This window comes from Mizuhopecten yessoensis, unplaced genomic scaffold (assembly GCF_002113885.1).
Source record: "Mizuhopecten yessoensis strain PY_sf001 unplaced genomic scaffold, ASM211388v2 scaffold9511, whole genome shotgun sequence".
NCBI classification, from domain to species: Eukaryota; Metazoa; Mollusca; class Bivalvia; order Pectinida; family Pectinidae; genus Mizuhopecten; species Mizuhopecten yessoensis.
Window position 1 is genome coordinate 198,728 of NW_018408084.1, and position 16,431 is coordinate 215,158.

General features: G+C 33.6%; 1 protein-coding gene across 1 annotated transcript; it reads left to right on the forward strand.

The window, feature by feature from the left end:
* The first annotated feature begins 1,125 nt into the window (after window positions 1–1,125).
* On the forward strand, window positions 1,126–14,590 carry LOC110458260 (60S ribosomal protein L13a-like). The gene is made up of 7 exons (XM_021509873.1): window positions 1,126–1,204; window positions 1,749–1,821; window positions 5,084–5,149; window positions 6,693–6,794; window positions 7,487–7,632; window positions 13,872–13,994; window positions 14,468–14,590. Exons 1-7 carry the CDS (start codon window positions 1,187–1,189, stop codon window positions 14,549–14,551), a joined length of 612 nt encoding a protein of 203 aa, XP_021365548.1. The 5' UTR covers window positions 1,126–1,186; the 3' UTR covers window positions 14,552–14,590.
* Window positions 14,591–16,431: the final 1,841 nt, after the last annotated feature.

A 16,431-nucleotide genomic window follows, 5' to 3' on the forward strand; every position in this document is an offset into this window, starting at 1 on the left:
TCTGGAATTAATAAAAAAACAAAACAAATAAAAAACGTTTTCTTTTCCGATTACATTATTTTATGATAAATATCAGTAGCGCAATAAAATAAGTGTCTTTGCTTTCTTTGGTATTTGTAATTAACGAAATAGTGTTTACCACACCGATTTATTCGCCCAAAATTAATCATAAGAAAAGATAGAGTTGATTTTGTTTTCCTGTGCCATATATACTGTTAATTGGGTATCAATAGCACGTGTGTCTATCTATAGTGAGTCAGATTCACTTTTTTGGCTGGTCGAGTACCCAAAATGGAACATTTCATCATATAAGTCAGTCTATGAAAATGACTAAGAGCATTTAAAGTATTTTCTTCCTTTAAAGAACAGTTTTGACAATTTCTGATAGATTTTATTCATTTATTCCCTAAAATATTCGTTTTGAACATATTGTTTTCTATGTTTAGAAATATGATAGAAAATTTATGTTTTCGCATCGTACTGTTTCCCGGGATTTTTTTTAATTTCACTTTTTTAATATTTCAATCGAGTTTATGAGCAATATTTAGTAGGCAGAGATATTTGTTCAAAACACATAAAACTATCTAAATTTTGATTGAGAATACATACCACTAATTTTTATTGCAAAATAAAAATTGTTGTGTCGTATCACGGAATTCTAAGTCCGTCCGTCGTCATATTATATACCTATAAAAAGTTTTCCATTTCGGATACCTCACCCTACAGCAGCGTACGTAACGTTAGGTTGCCACGGTGCCACTGAGAAAATGAAATGTATAATTATATACAATAACAGAGAATGTGTCATACATCCTCACTAATTCCACGGACTTAGATCTAATCTAATTCCGTGCTAATTCTATAGTAATCCGTTCAAAGGACAAAAGTAAATAAATATTGTATGAACAATGAGAAGTGCACAGCCACATGTACTAAGTTAGCCTCGTCTGTCAATACACCTATAATATTGTGAAGACGCACGGGTTAGCTTTACTTGTAATATTAAAAAATAGTGTTCTCCTCTTAATGTTACACGTAAAGCGATCCATGCCCCTGTGGTATTAGTACGTGTCCGCTATCCGTATTTGAAATACGTCTCTGTTTCCATAAAATTAATTTTAGCTTGTCACTTCCTGTCCTCCCTGTAAACCCACGTGGAGACCCCTATCTACTTCCTTTTTCCACCATGGGTTTACAGAACAAGGTGCTTGCAAAACTATGTGGTCGAATTCTAGTATATTTTGCTGTGTTAGGCAAAGTAATGGAAGAAAAAGAAACTAAACACTTATGGTGCTAACTTTTTCAATAACAAAATAACCAAAAAATGAGAAAATGTTATGATGGTTCCGTCTAGATTTATTCGAGTAGTGGCCAAGTTGCCTCGTGTCTCGACGGACCGCCAATGTAACGTGTTTATTTTGTCATTTTACTTTACTCGGGGGACAAATAAGCAATTACAGTTTTTGAATATGAACATATTGATCATTTGATAGTTTTGAATTTAAGTTGAGTATCCCGAAAGACTGATACATTATGCATTGCTGTCGATCGAAAATCACTAACGTAAAAACGATTGTAACTGGTGCAGTATTCCGCGAGTCTGCCAATTTTCTACAGGGTATTTTTTATAAAAATGTTTATCTTTCCTTCGTTTACGTGTGTGTCGGCGCGGGGAAATATTCATACCAATGAATCGATGACTTCTTTTGTCGCAATTTTCAGTTTTTAATTGTCTCTTCCTGTTTCAGCCCATCGTCATTGATGCCAGGGGCCATTTATTAGGCCGACTGGCAGCCCTTGTTGCAAAGACCATTTTACAAGGTATTCGTTTGATTTTTTGATTACAGAAAAGTTATATATATATTCATGTATGTCAATTTATGAATATTATGAGACCGAATTGTCTTTATGAATCCAATGATGCATACTATTCCTAAATGTCTGAACTTCTGAAATAAATATGAAGTGAACTATTGCTACTGAGGATTCCATTTTTAAACGTTATGTGACTTTCTATAGTAATTTTGATAATGAATGTTGTAGAGCTGTCACAAGGTGTCAGAAAACCAGTTTATTGCAATACACAGGCAAAGCATACCGTTTTGCAATAGAGAATCGGAAGTATCGCTGTATACAGTGTATAGCTAGGGGTGGGAACTAGTTGAAATTTCATGATCAGTACTTGGTTAAACAAGAGTTGACTTAATTAAATCTGGGCGATCCATATGATCTTGGCTGGTTCAGTGCAAACAAATTTTTATTATGACCATCTTCGAATTACACGAAATTATAGTCACTGAAATAAGGGGTAAATTCAACCGTATCAAGTCGTTCCAGCTTCTCCCGGTCCGGCCCCCTAGTAGTTCCGGCCCCTACCCGGTCCGGCCCCCTAGTAGTTCTGGCCTCTATATAGTGTTTTCCTTCACATTTCAACATTGAAATATGTTTTATGATTGGATCAAATGTTTACATAGATATGAATGTAACAGTTTTACATTTTGCATCGTGTGTATTTCTATCGAAATATTGCTCCATATGACAAAATTATTCTAATCAAGTTGCCGACTGTCTGTTTAGTTGAAATCATACACATTTGCATCTTCACACTTGGAAGATCGACAAAGATCGATTTCAACAAGATGTGATGACAAAAAAAATCAACGTCTGTCATCAAATAAAAGTAAAAACAAAGTCGGAAGACTATACAGCCATAGTGTTTACACGGCGTTTTCTAGAAGCCATACAGTTTCCAACGCACTAGGTAATAAGATGAACAAAAGACAGTGATTGAAATGTGTCTTAAATAGCAATCTTACTCCGTATGTTTACACAGGTGTATTTTGTTTTAGACAACATGTAAAATGAAAAGACAACAAATGAAAAAAATAATAATTTTATTTATTTAAAAAAACTAACATGAATTATCCATTATATGAATAAATTTAACTTAAAATTTAATTCCAAATGGACATAATAATATATATAATATATGAGGCCGGAACGACTTAGTATACGGGGCCGGTCCGGGAAGGGTCCGGAACTACTAAGGTCGGAACCACTCGGGGGGCCGGAACGACTTGTATTCAATCCAACTATCCGCGTAGGCATCTGCAAAAATCATGGTAAACGGTCAAATTGTTGATACAGAACAATGACAGCCTATTGCTTACATAATGATAATTGATTATGAAGTTACATTTGCATTTAATCACATTTAGCAGAGACAATGTGTAGGCTGCAAAGCAGTAGATATTTTCTCCAGTATTGACAGAATTGTAATGTATTAGAATGTGGAGGGTGGATTGAAACTAATAGTTTGCTGTTGATGCAAAAATAGGTAGGTTAAAGCACGTTTTGAGAGGCTATAATTGCATCGCCAATAGCAAACTTGATCAATAATTGCGTAATTTCAGTATTTTGTATTTAAACAATCGCAATGTAAGGAGGGTTCAAACCATCACTAGACAGACATTTTTTTTGTTCAAAAAGTGTGTTTGAATTATCCACCTATTGGAACTGACCAGAGGTTTTCCATATTTCAAATTGGTTGAATATATGTACCTCAATATATGTAGAATTACAGTAACATTTTTTAACAGAAACATCTTGCTAATGCAATATTGATCTCGATACTAATATAGAAAATTAGCAAATCCTTTTTTTATACTTGTGAGTTCAATGATGTATATTACCTACATTGTCTGATTCTTGATGTTAAAAAGATCTGAGAACTCAAAAAATTAAAATGTTACCTCTTTGAGTGTTAGTTAATAGTCCAACAGTATGGTAATTGGAAGATATCCTACAACAGCAACACTATATAATTTGGATTCCAAAATCTTGCATGACCGGTTAAGGTCGCAGTTAAAAGAAAACTTATGGGTAAAATTATTTTTATTTAAACAATCGCATTGTAAGGGGGGGATCAAACTATCACTAGACAGACATTATTTATTTTGTTGTTCAAAAAGTGTGTTTGAATTATGCGCCTATTGGAACTGACCAGAGGTTTTCCATATTTCAAATTGGTTGAATATATGTACCTCAATATATGTAGAGTTGCAGTAAAAAAGATTAACAGAAACATCTTGCTAATGCAATATTGATCTCGATACTAATATAGAAAATTAGCAAATCCTTTTTTTTATACTTGTGAGTTCAATGATGTGTATTACCTACATTGTCTGATTCTTGATGTTGAAATAATCTGAGAACTCGAGAAATTAAAATGTTACCTCTTTGAGTGTTTAATAGTCCAACAGTATGGTAATTGGTAGATATCCTACAACAGCAACACTATATAATTTGGATTCCAAAATCTTGCATGACCGGTTAAGGTTGCAGTTTATAGAAAATTTAAGGGTAAAGAAACATCAAACTGAAAGCACATTCTGCTACATGTAGTTTATTCATATCTGATAGTAAAATTCTGTTTAGGAAACAGAAGTTCATTGTATAATGAACACTGAGCTTTTTATGAATCCAATGATGTACATTATTCCTAAATGTCTGAACTTCTGACCTAAATGTGAAGTTAACTATGAATACTGAGGATTCCATTTTAAGTAAAAGTGTACAGAATGTTGTAACATTTTGCATATCTTGTATTCTGTATATAACATGCTTTTACACAATATAATGAAACCAAAAGAAATATTAAAAAATTGCTGCAAAAAAGAGATCCTATAGTAAAATATATTGCACATAATTAAGAGCATTAGCTTGTATAGTTATATATACATGTATTGCAGACAGATTGGAAGAAAACAAGTTTCATTAACATTTCAGTTTTAAGAACGGGGATGACTTTCACAAGGTGAATATAAGGGCATATTGTACAGATCCCATAATTTCAGATAGTTACCATGACATCTGATTGTTTGATAACTTTTGGGTTACTTCTTTAGTTCTGCAGATCTGATTTTATTCAAACCTGGTGCAAAACAGTCCTGTTCAGATATCTACTTCAAGGAGAAATTCAATGCGGCTTTTGTTTCGCAAAAAAAGGGGAATACATGCATTTTGTAAAAAAAAAAACCTTCTAAATTTCTATAATACTAAGTAACATTGCTTTTCTTTACAGGACAAAGAGTTGTTGTTTTGAGATGTGAAGGTATCAATATCTCTGGAAACTTCTACAGGAACAAGCGTAAGTAAAATTTTGCAAAATATGTTGCACATTTATTTTTGAGAAAGTAAAGAAAGAAAGCCCTTGTGATTTTGTTTTCCGAGTGCTCTTAGTCCTAGCTGTATGCTAACTTTGTAAATAAAAGTATTCTGATAAACGTAAAGAGTAAACTAATTAAAGTTGTTTTTCAAAAGGAAAACATTGGTTTATACAGAACATATTGTGATATATTAAGGCCCAGTGGGAGCCAACAATGTATTGGCAAGTTAATTAGAGCACAAATATGATGACCAAAACTTACCTACATTGTCTGATGTAAATGAAGACAACAATGATTCTGATTGTGCTTCTTGGTAAATTGTGGATGATTAAACAAAAATCCCTCTATACAAATCAAAACAGATTGTTTATACATGTGCATAATCTATTCCCGTTGTTTGGTCCGGATCAGTTCAGTCACTCCTGTGTAATTTGCATAACCTAAAAAATGGTGTTGCTCGGGTGTGAAATTTGAATGATTGAAAACAGAAGACTCTACTGACAGAATGTAGCAGCGGTTGGTGATAATAAGGGCAGTTTTGGATCAATAAATAAACCATTTAACGATATATGTTTGAGGTATTAGTGTATGTGTATGCTGTCATAGTAGATTTTTGTAGTCGGCACCTGTGATACCAAACAGTGCAGGGATGTAAAAATGTTTTTAATGATTCTAGCCCGGGGCTAGTAGACAATAATAATACAATAGCCAGAAATAAAATTTTGCTAGCCTGACAAATACCAAATTGATCAATCTGACAACATGATCACATGGTCTATATCTCATTCACAGATGGATGTTTTCCTTCAAAAAAAATAAAAGTTATGAAATAACTAAATAGCTTAAAAGTTATTAAAACATGAACCAAATATAGATAGAAATTGTAGTGAAACTACCTGAAATTTACAGGTTTAATATTTTAATTGGTTACCATAACGAAGATGGAATGGAACAGAAGCATTTTTGTTAGTTGTGACATCCTAAAAAAATTCTTTCCCCAGGCTAGTGGATTTTTACACCCCTGCAGTGTCGAGAGAATGCCACATTTTCATACAATAGTGCGTTCTGGTCCCCAAACTAGACATTTAAGATAGTTTTTGTTCAATTTTTGTGGTTTTTTTAAGCTTGTGTTATTAAGGTGGATTTCTATTGTAGTTTTAATTTGTTAATAAATTTGCAATATCAATATTGATATCAGAAAATGGATGAAAGATTGATGATGGGATGGGAAAATTAGAAATATAACTATAATAAAGTGGTCAGTGGTCAATTCACAACAAAGTAATATTATTTTACTTGTTAGTTGTCTTCAGTTGCACATGTATTGCTACGATGGGTAAAGGATGGCACAAATGATGACCAAAACTTACCTACATTGTCTGAAAAATGTTGACGACAAACTTTGTCTGAATGTGCACATCTCGATAGTCATGCAAATTAAATATTAGTAGGTTATCAATGGGAATGTACTGGTAATTTGTCTCTGAATTTAAAATGTTGCTTATATAACTTTTTCTATTTCAGTGAAGGTATTGAAGTACCTGAAGCTGAGGTGCAATGTCAAGCCAACGAGAGGACCTTTCCATTTCAGGGCACCAAGTAAAATGTTTTACAAGGCAGTGAAAGGTATTGAAGGATACATTGTTATGAAAATAAATATAGATAGATAATAGTGGACAAATATATGATGACACATCCTTACCTACATTGATTTAAATATGAAATCAATTATCTTCTCTGATATTTGTCCATTGAAAATCGATTAATATCTATGTGAAATTGAAAAGGAATACCAACATTGAGAAAAGAAGTAGTAGATTATAAAATGAATTTTTTGAATAGTCGGGATCATGTATATTAAAAAAAACCACATACTCTTTAAAATGGAGTGAATGTTACTTCCCGTGTTACATACAGTTTTTAGCATAGCAAGAAAATATATGATCTGACACAGTACCTTGATTCTTGATCAGATATATAGAAAAAAAAACAATAAATTACACCATGTTTCAAAGTCATGGAGTTACTTTCATCAGACAGTCCAGGTGAAAGTGTAGGGCTTAAATATGAATTGTTTTAGGAAATCAATTGACATGTTTAAAAACATTGATGCAAAAAAATGTGTTTGAGATTTTAAATTATTATGAATTGCAATTTGTATGCAATTTTTAATCAGACAAATGAATGATGATGAAACCTTACCTACCTTGATTAATATATGAAATCAGTATTAAGTCTGAAGTTTTGTCTGATACAGCTAATGTTATTGTCATAAATAGACTTGAGAGCTTTGAAATTTGGTAAAATAACACTTTCAGGTATGTTACCACACAAACTTGCAAGAGGAAAGGAAGCCCTAAGCAGACTGAAGGTGTTTGAGGGTGTTCCTGCCCCCTATGACAAACAGAAGAGGATGGTTGTTCCCTCCGCTTTGAAAGTCCTAAGGATCCACCCAGGCAGAAAGGTACTAAATGTTAAAGTCTCTGTCCTGTACTACAGGACGGGACTAGAAATTTGAACTCTATCCATGAATTCATCCATTCATCCCATTCTGTGAGACATATCTCACATTCTGTCGCCTACAATTAACAAAAGTGTATGCGTGTACGTGTTGGACTGGCAGAGTGTTGCATACCAAAATTAATACTAGTGTCCCACTATCTAGAATTGTGGCCTTTTGTTCACCCCACAACATTATTGTTTGGGGTACCTTTCATCTTTAATGCAGTCTACATTAACTTGAGGAAATGGAATAGAGATGTCTATTGGTTAAACCAAATGAAATTATAAAGCAAAAGTAGTCATGTATACAAACATGTGAATATTCAACTACTACTGCTTGTAAATGATGAATGAACTTCACCGATTCATTTTACAATGAATATGTGATCATGGTCTTCTACCACCAACTGAGGCAAGCATTTGTTAAACAAAGATACAAACAGATTAAGGGGACACCATTAATATGGATTCAAACTGTTGAGGCAATGAAGGTTATTTAGAAATAAGCAATTTGATATACCATGCATTTTACAAGTTCCAGCATAATATCATGTTTCAAAATCAGTCTCCCTCATTATTTGACCGTTACTTGTATCTAAAGAGAATGTTTATAAAAGATAATTGTTTTGTTTGTAAGGAATTATTGAAAGTTTACCGATGATTAAAGTATGAAAAATTGAAGAGTTTTGAAAGAAGGGACAATTTTTTTTATTGTAAAACGAAATTTATTTGTCTTTCATGAAGTAAGTGAAAACACTCTAATCTTGATACTCTGATTGCTTGTCAATGATGAGGAAACATGTCACCGAATCAACATTGACATGCCATGAAAACAATATCATGTACCACCAACTGAGGCAAGCACAGAGAAACCAAGAATTCTTTGAGTTGAATAAGACCCTTGTTTTTCAGAATAATGAATCTTTATAATTTAGAGTTTGGAAAAATTCTTACTTTCCACGAAGATTTTCATTGGAAAAAAGGATATGTGTTGAAGTTGTTGGATGGAATGTAGTCTGAATTTTTACCCTTAATGGAAAAAATGCTTTCTTCATAATTCAGGTGATTAACAGTTCAATAAATCTCTTACATAAAAAGCAATATCTCAATTTAAGTTGGGGAAATGTGCTGTAAATAAACACTTGCTTGTTAGTGATGAGAAACCATGTCACCGAATCAACATTGACATGCCATGAAAACAATATCATGTACCACCAACTGAGGCAAGCACAGAAACCAAGAATTCTTTGAGTTGAATAAGACCCTTGTCTTTCAGAATAATGAATCTTTATAATTTAGAGTTTGGAAAAATTCTTACTTTCCACAAAGACTTTCATTGGAAAAGATATGTGTTGAAGTTGTTGGATGGAATGCTAGTCTGAATTTTTACCCTTAATGGAAAAATTTGCTTTCTTCATAATTCTGGTGATTATTTAACAGTTTAATAAATCTCTTACATAAAAAACAATATCTGGATTTAAGTTGGGAAATGTGCTGTAAATAGACACCTGCTTGTTAATGATGAGAAACCATGTCACCGAATCAACATTGACATGCCATGAAAACAATATCATGTACCACCAACTGAAGCAAGCACAGGGTGACGTTTTTCTTCAAACTTGTGAAGTGTGAATGATACTTGGCTGTTGCTGGTCTTCAGGTTTATATTTGACATTAAACATTGCAACAGTCAATCAATTAGATAAGTTAATTTAAAACCATTTGATTTAGTGATGTGACCCAGAGATAAGGTTGATCATGTATCAATTTAGTGGAAGACCAATAGTCATTATCAATATAAAGATAGATGTCGAACTATGAGGAAATATGGACATTTTGACACAGTTTCAATATTAACGAAATGCAGAAAGAATTGATTATAATGCAATAATAAAACCATTGAGATTTTAAACATGGAGTAATATAACCTGGAACTTGATTTCTTATACTTTCTTTGAAGTTGCAATTAACATGCTTGGTGCACTAAAAATGCTTGTAATGATGAATGAACTTCACCGATTCATTTTACAATGAATATGTGATCATGGTCTTCTACCACCAACTGAGGCAAGCATTTAGATATAAGCAGATTAATGTGACATTATAGCTTTAAACTTGTTTTTTCCATAAAGATCAGAAGATAAGCATTTCAATATTTTATGTATTATTCCAGTTTCTAGGCTAAATATTTTGAAATTTTGATAATCGGTTTCCCACAGTATTTGACATCTATAGTTTCCAGTGCAAATAATTTTGTGAAAAAGATGATGTTTTTAGGAATATTGGAAGTTTGCCAGTACTATAGTCAAGGTGTGAAAATGAAGAGATATGAAGTGCAAAATCAAATTTGTAGATTTGTACTTTCGAAAAAATAGTTATCTTGATGCTCCAGTTGCTTGTTAATGATGAGAAACCATGTCACCGAATCAACATTGACATGCCATGAAAACAGAATCATGTACCACCAACTGAGGCAAGCACCGAGATACTAAGAATTCCTCGAGGTGAATAAGACCCTTGTTTTTAGAACAATTAACCTCCTTTATAATTAAGAGGTTGAAAAATATTTTTTTTAATAAAAAAAAAAGGGGGGGGGTTGTGATGAAGTTTTTAGATAGAATGCTAGCTTGAATTTTACCTTCAAATGAAAAAGTAAAACCGAGGTATTCATTATCTCTTGTATGAAAAGCAATATCTCGATTTAAGTTGGGAAATGTGCAGTAAATTAAACACCTGCTTGTTAATGATGAGAAACCATGTCACCGAATCAACATTGACATGCCATGAAAACAGTATCATGTACCACCAACTGAGGCAAGCACAGGACGATGTTTTTCTTCAAACTTGTGTAATGTGAAAGATAATACATAAGAAGGCTGTAGTTGATCTTCAGGGGTATTTCAGACATTAACTATCGCAACAGTCGATCATTTGGATAACTTGTATGTTTCAAATCCTCTCGTTTACATACTGACGTCTACTCGATTTATTTATCTGACCCAGAGATAGGGTCGATAATGTTTCAATTTAGTGTTAGCCCAACATTCATTATCTGTGATCGATATACATGTAGAGCAATTGTGAAATATTCACATTTAAAAATGTTTCAATATTAATAAAATACAAAAGAATACATGCTGTCATTAGACCATTTTGAGACTGCACATAGGTTAATAAATCTCTGAAGTTGCAGTTTAATTTTACATCAATATGCTTGTTAATGATGAATGAACTTCACCGATTCATTTTACAATGAATATGTGATCATGGTCTTCTACCACCAACTGAGGCAAGCATTTGTCCAAGATATATATGTAGATGAAAGGGACTAGGGTTTAAAAAAATAAACTTTTATCTAAATAAAGCATAAATAAAGGAATTTGTGTATCTAAAATATGTTTGTGGACAGAATATCTGATATAAAAACCATTGTCTCTCCCGATCGGTATGTAATGCCTCTTAATGGAATTTATGAAGTAACATAATGTGTTTTTGGCATGAATTTTTTGTTATTGAAAGAATTTATAATATCAAAAAAGTGTGCCAGTACTCAATCATGTAGTAAAGGTAACAACAAGTTATATATATAGGTTATTGGATAAAATAGATTAATCTTGAGAGATGAAACAATTGATACTTCAGCTGCTTGTTAATGATGAGAAACCATGTCACCGAATCAACATTGACATGCCATGAAAACAATAGCATGTACCACCAACTGAGGCAAGCACAGTGAGATATAGGAAGGCTGTAGTTGATCTTAAGGGTTTTATCAGACATTAACCATTACAACAGTCAATCAATTATATGCAAGTTAATTTAAAATGATATTGTATTCATATACTGCAGTCTGCTTGATTTTGTATTTGTCTTGTGACTCAGAGATCAGGTTGATAATGTTTCAATTTAGTGTTAGCCCAATAGTCATCGTCTTGGATCGATAGATGTCAAGCAATTGTGGCTTTGACATGTTTTAGTATTAATAAAATACAAAAAAAGTACATTGAGGCTGCGACAAGACCATTTTCATATATTCAACATAGGGTAATACTTGGGTGTGATCTTTAAAGTTGCAGGTTTATGTACAGCACGTGTAGTACACTTTAGATGCTAGTTAATGATGAATGAACTTCACCGATTCATTTAAAAATGAATATGTGATCATTGTCTTCTACCACCAACTGAGGCAAGCATTTGTTCAACAAGACATAAACAGATTAAAGGGACAGCATTAGTTATTCAAGCTGTTTCGACATCAAAAGAAAATTTAGTATGAGCAATGCATGTTGTTTTGGTTACTTTAAGAAGCTATTAAACAGGTGTGCCAGTATACAGTCATAGTATAAGAAACAAGTTCAAAGGTCATTCAATCTTGAGGGAAGATACAATCGAAACTCAGCTGCTTGTTAATGATGAGAAACCATGTCACCGAATCAACATTGACATGCCATGAAAACAATATCATGTACCACCAACTGAGGCAAGCACAGTGAGATATAGGAAGGCTGTAGTTGATCTTTAGGGTTTTATCGGACATTAAACATTACAACAGTCAATCAATTATAAGTAAGTTAATTTAAAACCATCTTGTATTCACTCCGCAGCTTACTCTTATTAGTGATACGGTTGATAATGTTTCGAGTAAGTGGTAGCATAGTAATTTTCTATGAAAGATGTCGAGCTATGATGAGATATTGACATTGAGGCCATGATAAAACCATATAGATTTTGAACATCAGCTTATATCACTATTGGTACTTTATTAGTACCCCACCGGGAACCGGGGAGACTAGTTTTGTGTCGTGTCCGTCCGTCCTTCTGCTATCTTGTCCGGGCTTTATCTCCTGCACTACTAGTCACTGGAACTTCATACTTTAGGTATTGGTTCACCTTGGTGAGGCGGTGTGTTGTGTATCAAAAGTAGGTCACTTTGACCTAGCTACATCAAAGAAAAAGTTTGTCCTGGCTGTATCTCCTACACTACCAGTTATTGGAACTTCTTGCTTGATGCATGGGTTCACTTGCATTGAAGAAGAAGCATACATAGTGTCACCAGATTTATTAGCAATAGTAGCACCTACACAATTCCTCATTGTATACGGTGGGTCTGTCAAACATTCATATATAGAATTAATTCCTGCATGAATTTATCATCTTTGCATTTCACATATGGTGGGAAAATAATTCAACGAATTGTCTTGTTTCATATACTTTCTCTGATGTCTCAAATTTACATGAAGTGCATTCGATTTCAAGTTTTCTCCGCATGGTATTTGTAAATAAGTAGTAATGTTTTGTTTGATTTTGCATGTGTTAACACACTTTTATCAGATAGTGCGCTATTCAAATTACCCTTCTTCCTCTGTCTGTCCTTAACCTTGACCGGGTTTTCGGGTAGTGCAGTGGATAGCCCTTTTGCCTTTCACCAAGGCGGCTGTGGTTTGATTCCGCGATCGGACGTGAAAAGGTATGGGGTCACCTGCCTGACCATGTGGGTTTTCTCCGGGTACTCTGGTTTCCTCCCACAATAACAAGACCTCTGTGCTAACATGTGGGCCAACAAGAGTGATTAATATAAGTTGAAATAACTTGTTTCATTATTGTTGTGAAATAAATAAAGGTTATATATGTCCTTAAACAATTCTTGTTAACTCTAATTGTCAGAAAAAATATATTTCAAATTACACATGCAAGTTCCTGATGATCCTTAGTTGTACATATATATATATATTTCAATTTGTTGATGTTGCTGAAAGATCAACATCAGCTGGAGACACACTGACATCACAGACTGGAACACCCCCTAGCGGACAAGACAAGACAGCGGACGCTACACTACACTACTGTACAGACGTCCCACTAATCTACAGATCCCAGCCTATATCATAACCACAAATATCTACGGCTATTTAGCTACTATCTTCAAATAAAACTCTCGACACTGACCACACTTATAAAATGCATAACAAATTATATGTACACTTTAAACAAATAAATGACTTAAAAATGCATTACAGTGACTATGAAAAACCAATAAGATATATTAGGGTCGGCATGAAAAGATTGGTTTGGTCGGGTTTTATTTGGCCTAAGTGTTAATAATTAACAATTGTAAAACAGCTTTAACATGTCAACTTGTGCAATTGACAAAATTATTTTGCCAACTGAATTGGCTGTTCACTATTTTCTTTTCCATTTTAGTTTTGTGACTTAAACCGTCTAGCCCATGAAGTTGGATGGAAGTACCAGACGGTGATTGCAACCCTTGAGGCTAGGAGGAAGGTCAAATCTAAGCATTTCTACCAAAAGAAGAAAGAAGCTGCAGTAAGTTACTAAAATAGTTAGTTTTACACGTTTAAAGCAGTAGCTATGTGGTAAAATTACTTGTCATATTTGATTTAATCAAAGTTTTCATGCAATGGCTAGTGGAGCTCTTAATTTGACAATTTGTTCCCTTCTGAAACAACAAGTCTTTCACTAAAAAGATATTTTTATTTAAATTTTAATGGCAGTCTATTTTTGGTGACAGACGTCTAATTCACAAAATCAACTTGACAACTTACAAAATCTGAAACAAACAAAATGCTGGAATATTACAATAATAGTTGAGAATTATATCTATATTTATATATCTAAAATTGAGCCCTTATTTCATTGATTGTGGTATTTAAAAGATAATGTTTACCATTGAACTTGAGTTACTATTAATCTGAAATAAACCTATTTTATTTACCATGTTCAGATTTGCATGTTATTATAATGAGTTTGTTAGCAATTTTGCACCGTTATCATTTCAGGTGTTGAGAGCCAAGGCCACGAAGAATGTGGCATCCAAAATTGCACCATACCAGAAAGTGATTGAGGCCTACGGTTTCAGTTAAACTGTGTATTATAGAGTAAATAAAGCCTGTGGACAGTGATATTTAGTTCTGTTTTGGATGTAATGATGCAGGTTCAACTAAAAAATACACCAAGTATCTGAGAAATGATATCTGTAAATAGATGTACCACAGATTTGATTTTTTTTTCCATAAATGGAAAACATCTTGCAATGTAAAATGGTAGTTATTTAATCTCTGGTTTTAATCCTCCATCAGTTCTACAGAAGGGGGAAAAGTTTGCACTTTGTCAAGTAGTTTTAATACCTCTATATACATATAACGTCATTCGATTCTGTCATCTACAATTGCAATATTTGTAATTTTTGATTCCAAAGTTTGTGCAGAGTGAGCTTATGCCGTGGTGCGGCGTCCGTCCGGCGTCCATATTCTACTTTAAACAACTTCTTGATAACCAAAAGGCCTAGAGATAATGATATTTGGCCAGAAGCAAACTGGGATGAAGGGCTACAAAGATTGTTCAAATAAATTACCTTCACCCATATTCAAATATGATAAAACTTTAAACAACTTCTCCGGATAATCAAAATGCGCAGGGTGATGATATTAAGCCAGTATAGCATGCTGCAGTACATTTCATTTTGTACTGTCCCTTGTTGGAAATCTTCAAAGAAAAAACAGTTTTATCACACGACAAGCCAAAATGATGGGACAGAGAACGTGACGAGAAATATGTCAAGGCGTCTGCACATTTCTTCAACTTGCCAATGCCGCAATGGTTTACTTTATTTAAGTTTCATATCTACTAATATAAATCCAATGAGAATGTATTGGAAATGGTCAAACCTTTCTTTTATTGCAATAAATGTCGGGAGAAAACTAGAATATGCGGGGAAATACCACAAATGTGCACAGGGATATGACGCATCAATATTTCGAATCTTTAAGTGCCAGTTCGAAGTAAAACTTGCATAACATGTGTCTGTAACATAAAAATGATGGTCAAGATATTACATTTGAGATCCTTAATATTCACTTATTTATATTGAAACAACTTCTTCTAAATAACCAAAATGCCCAGGATGTTGATATTCGGCAATTGGTATGCTAGGACGATGGGCTACCAAGTTTGTTCAAATGAATGACCTTGAGTTATTTTCAAGGTCACAGGAGAATCAACATTCTAAAATCTTTTATAGCTGATGTTCTTTTAATTTAGATGCATTGTAGCATAGCCATTTCGTATGATCAGATCCCATGCCATTTAGCTAACAGCTGAGGTGAATGTTTTTAAGTCGGGTTATATTTAAAGATTTTGAATGTGCCAAAGGTGCTCTCAAATAATCGGATTGAACAGATGCATACCATGTGGAGCTGGCAGTAAAATGGTAGAGAAATTGTCAAACTTGCTGATAACCAAATGACGTACTTGGATCGGGTTCATTATTACAAATTCATGTGATTTCTGACGTTAATGATTATTGTGTCCGAGTGATGATATTTAGCAGGGGAACTCAATCTTCAGTACCGGCCAAGGGGTCCTTTGTCCAATTAATCTTGATGTTTTTTTAAGTAGGGGGTTGGGGAATTTTGCCACAGCATCAGGTGGGGAAAATTGTGTTAATCATTACAAGAGATGCAGATCTTGCTCAAATTTCTATTATATATATATTTCATATAAGCTCAAAGCTGATCGATCAGAAGAAACAAATGTGTTGTCGGGATCATGTATTATTGTAGTATTTTGTTCAAATAAAATATACAGTATAGTAATTGAACATAAACTTTCGTTTGAGACAGTGGTATTGTTCTGCAATAGTTGACTTAAAACTCGGGCACCTGCAAATTAGATTTGCTTGACGATTACCTTTGCAAATCGGTTACTAGTAAGTTTAACCTTCAAACTTCAAACTGCTGGAGAC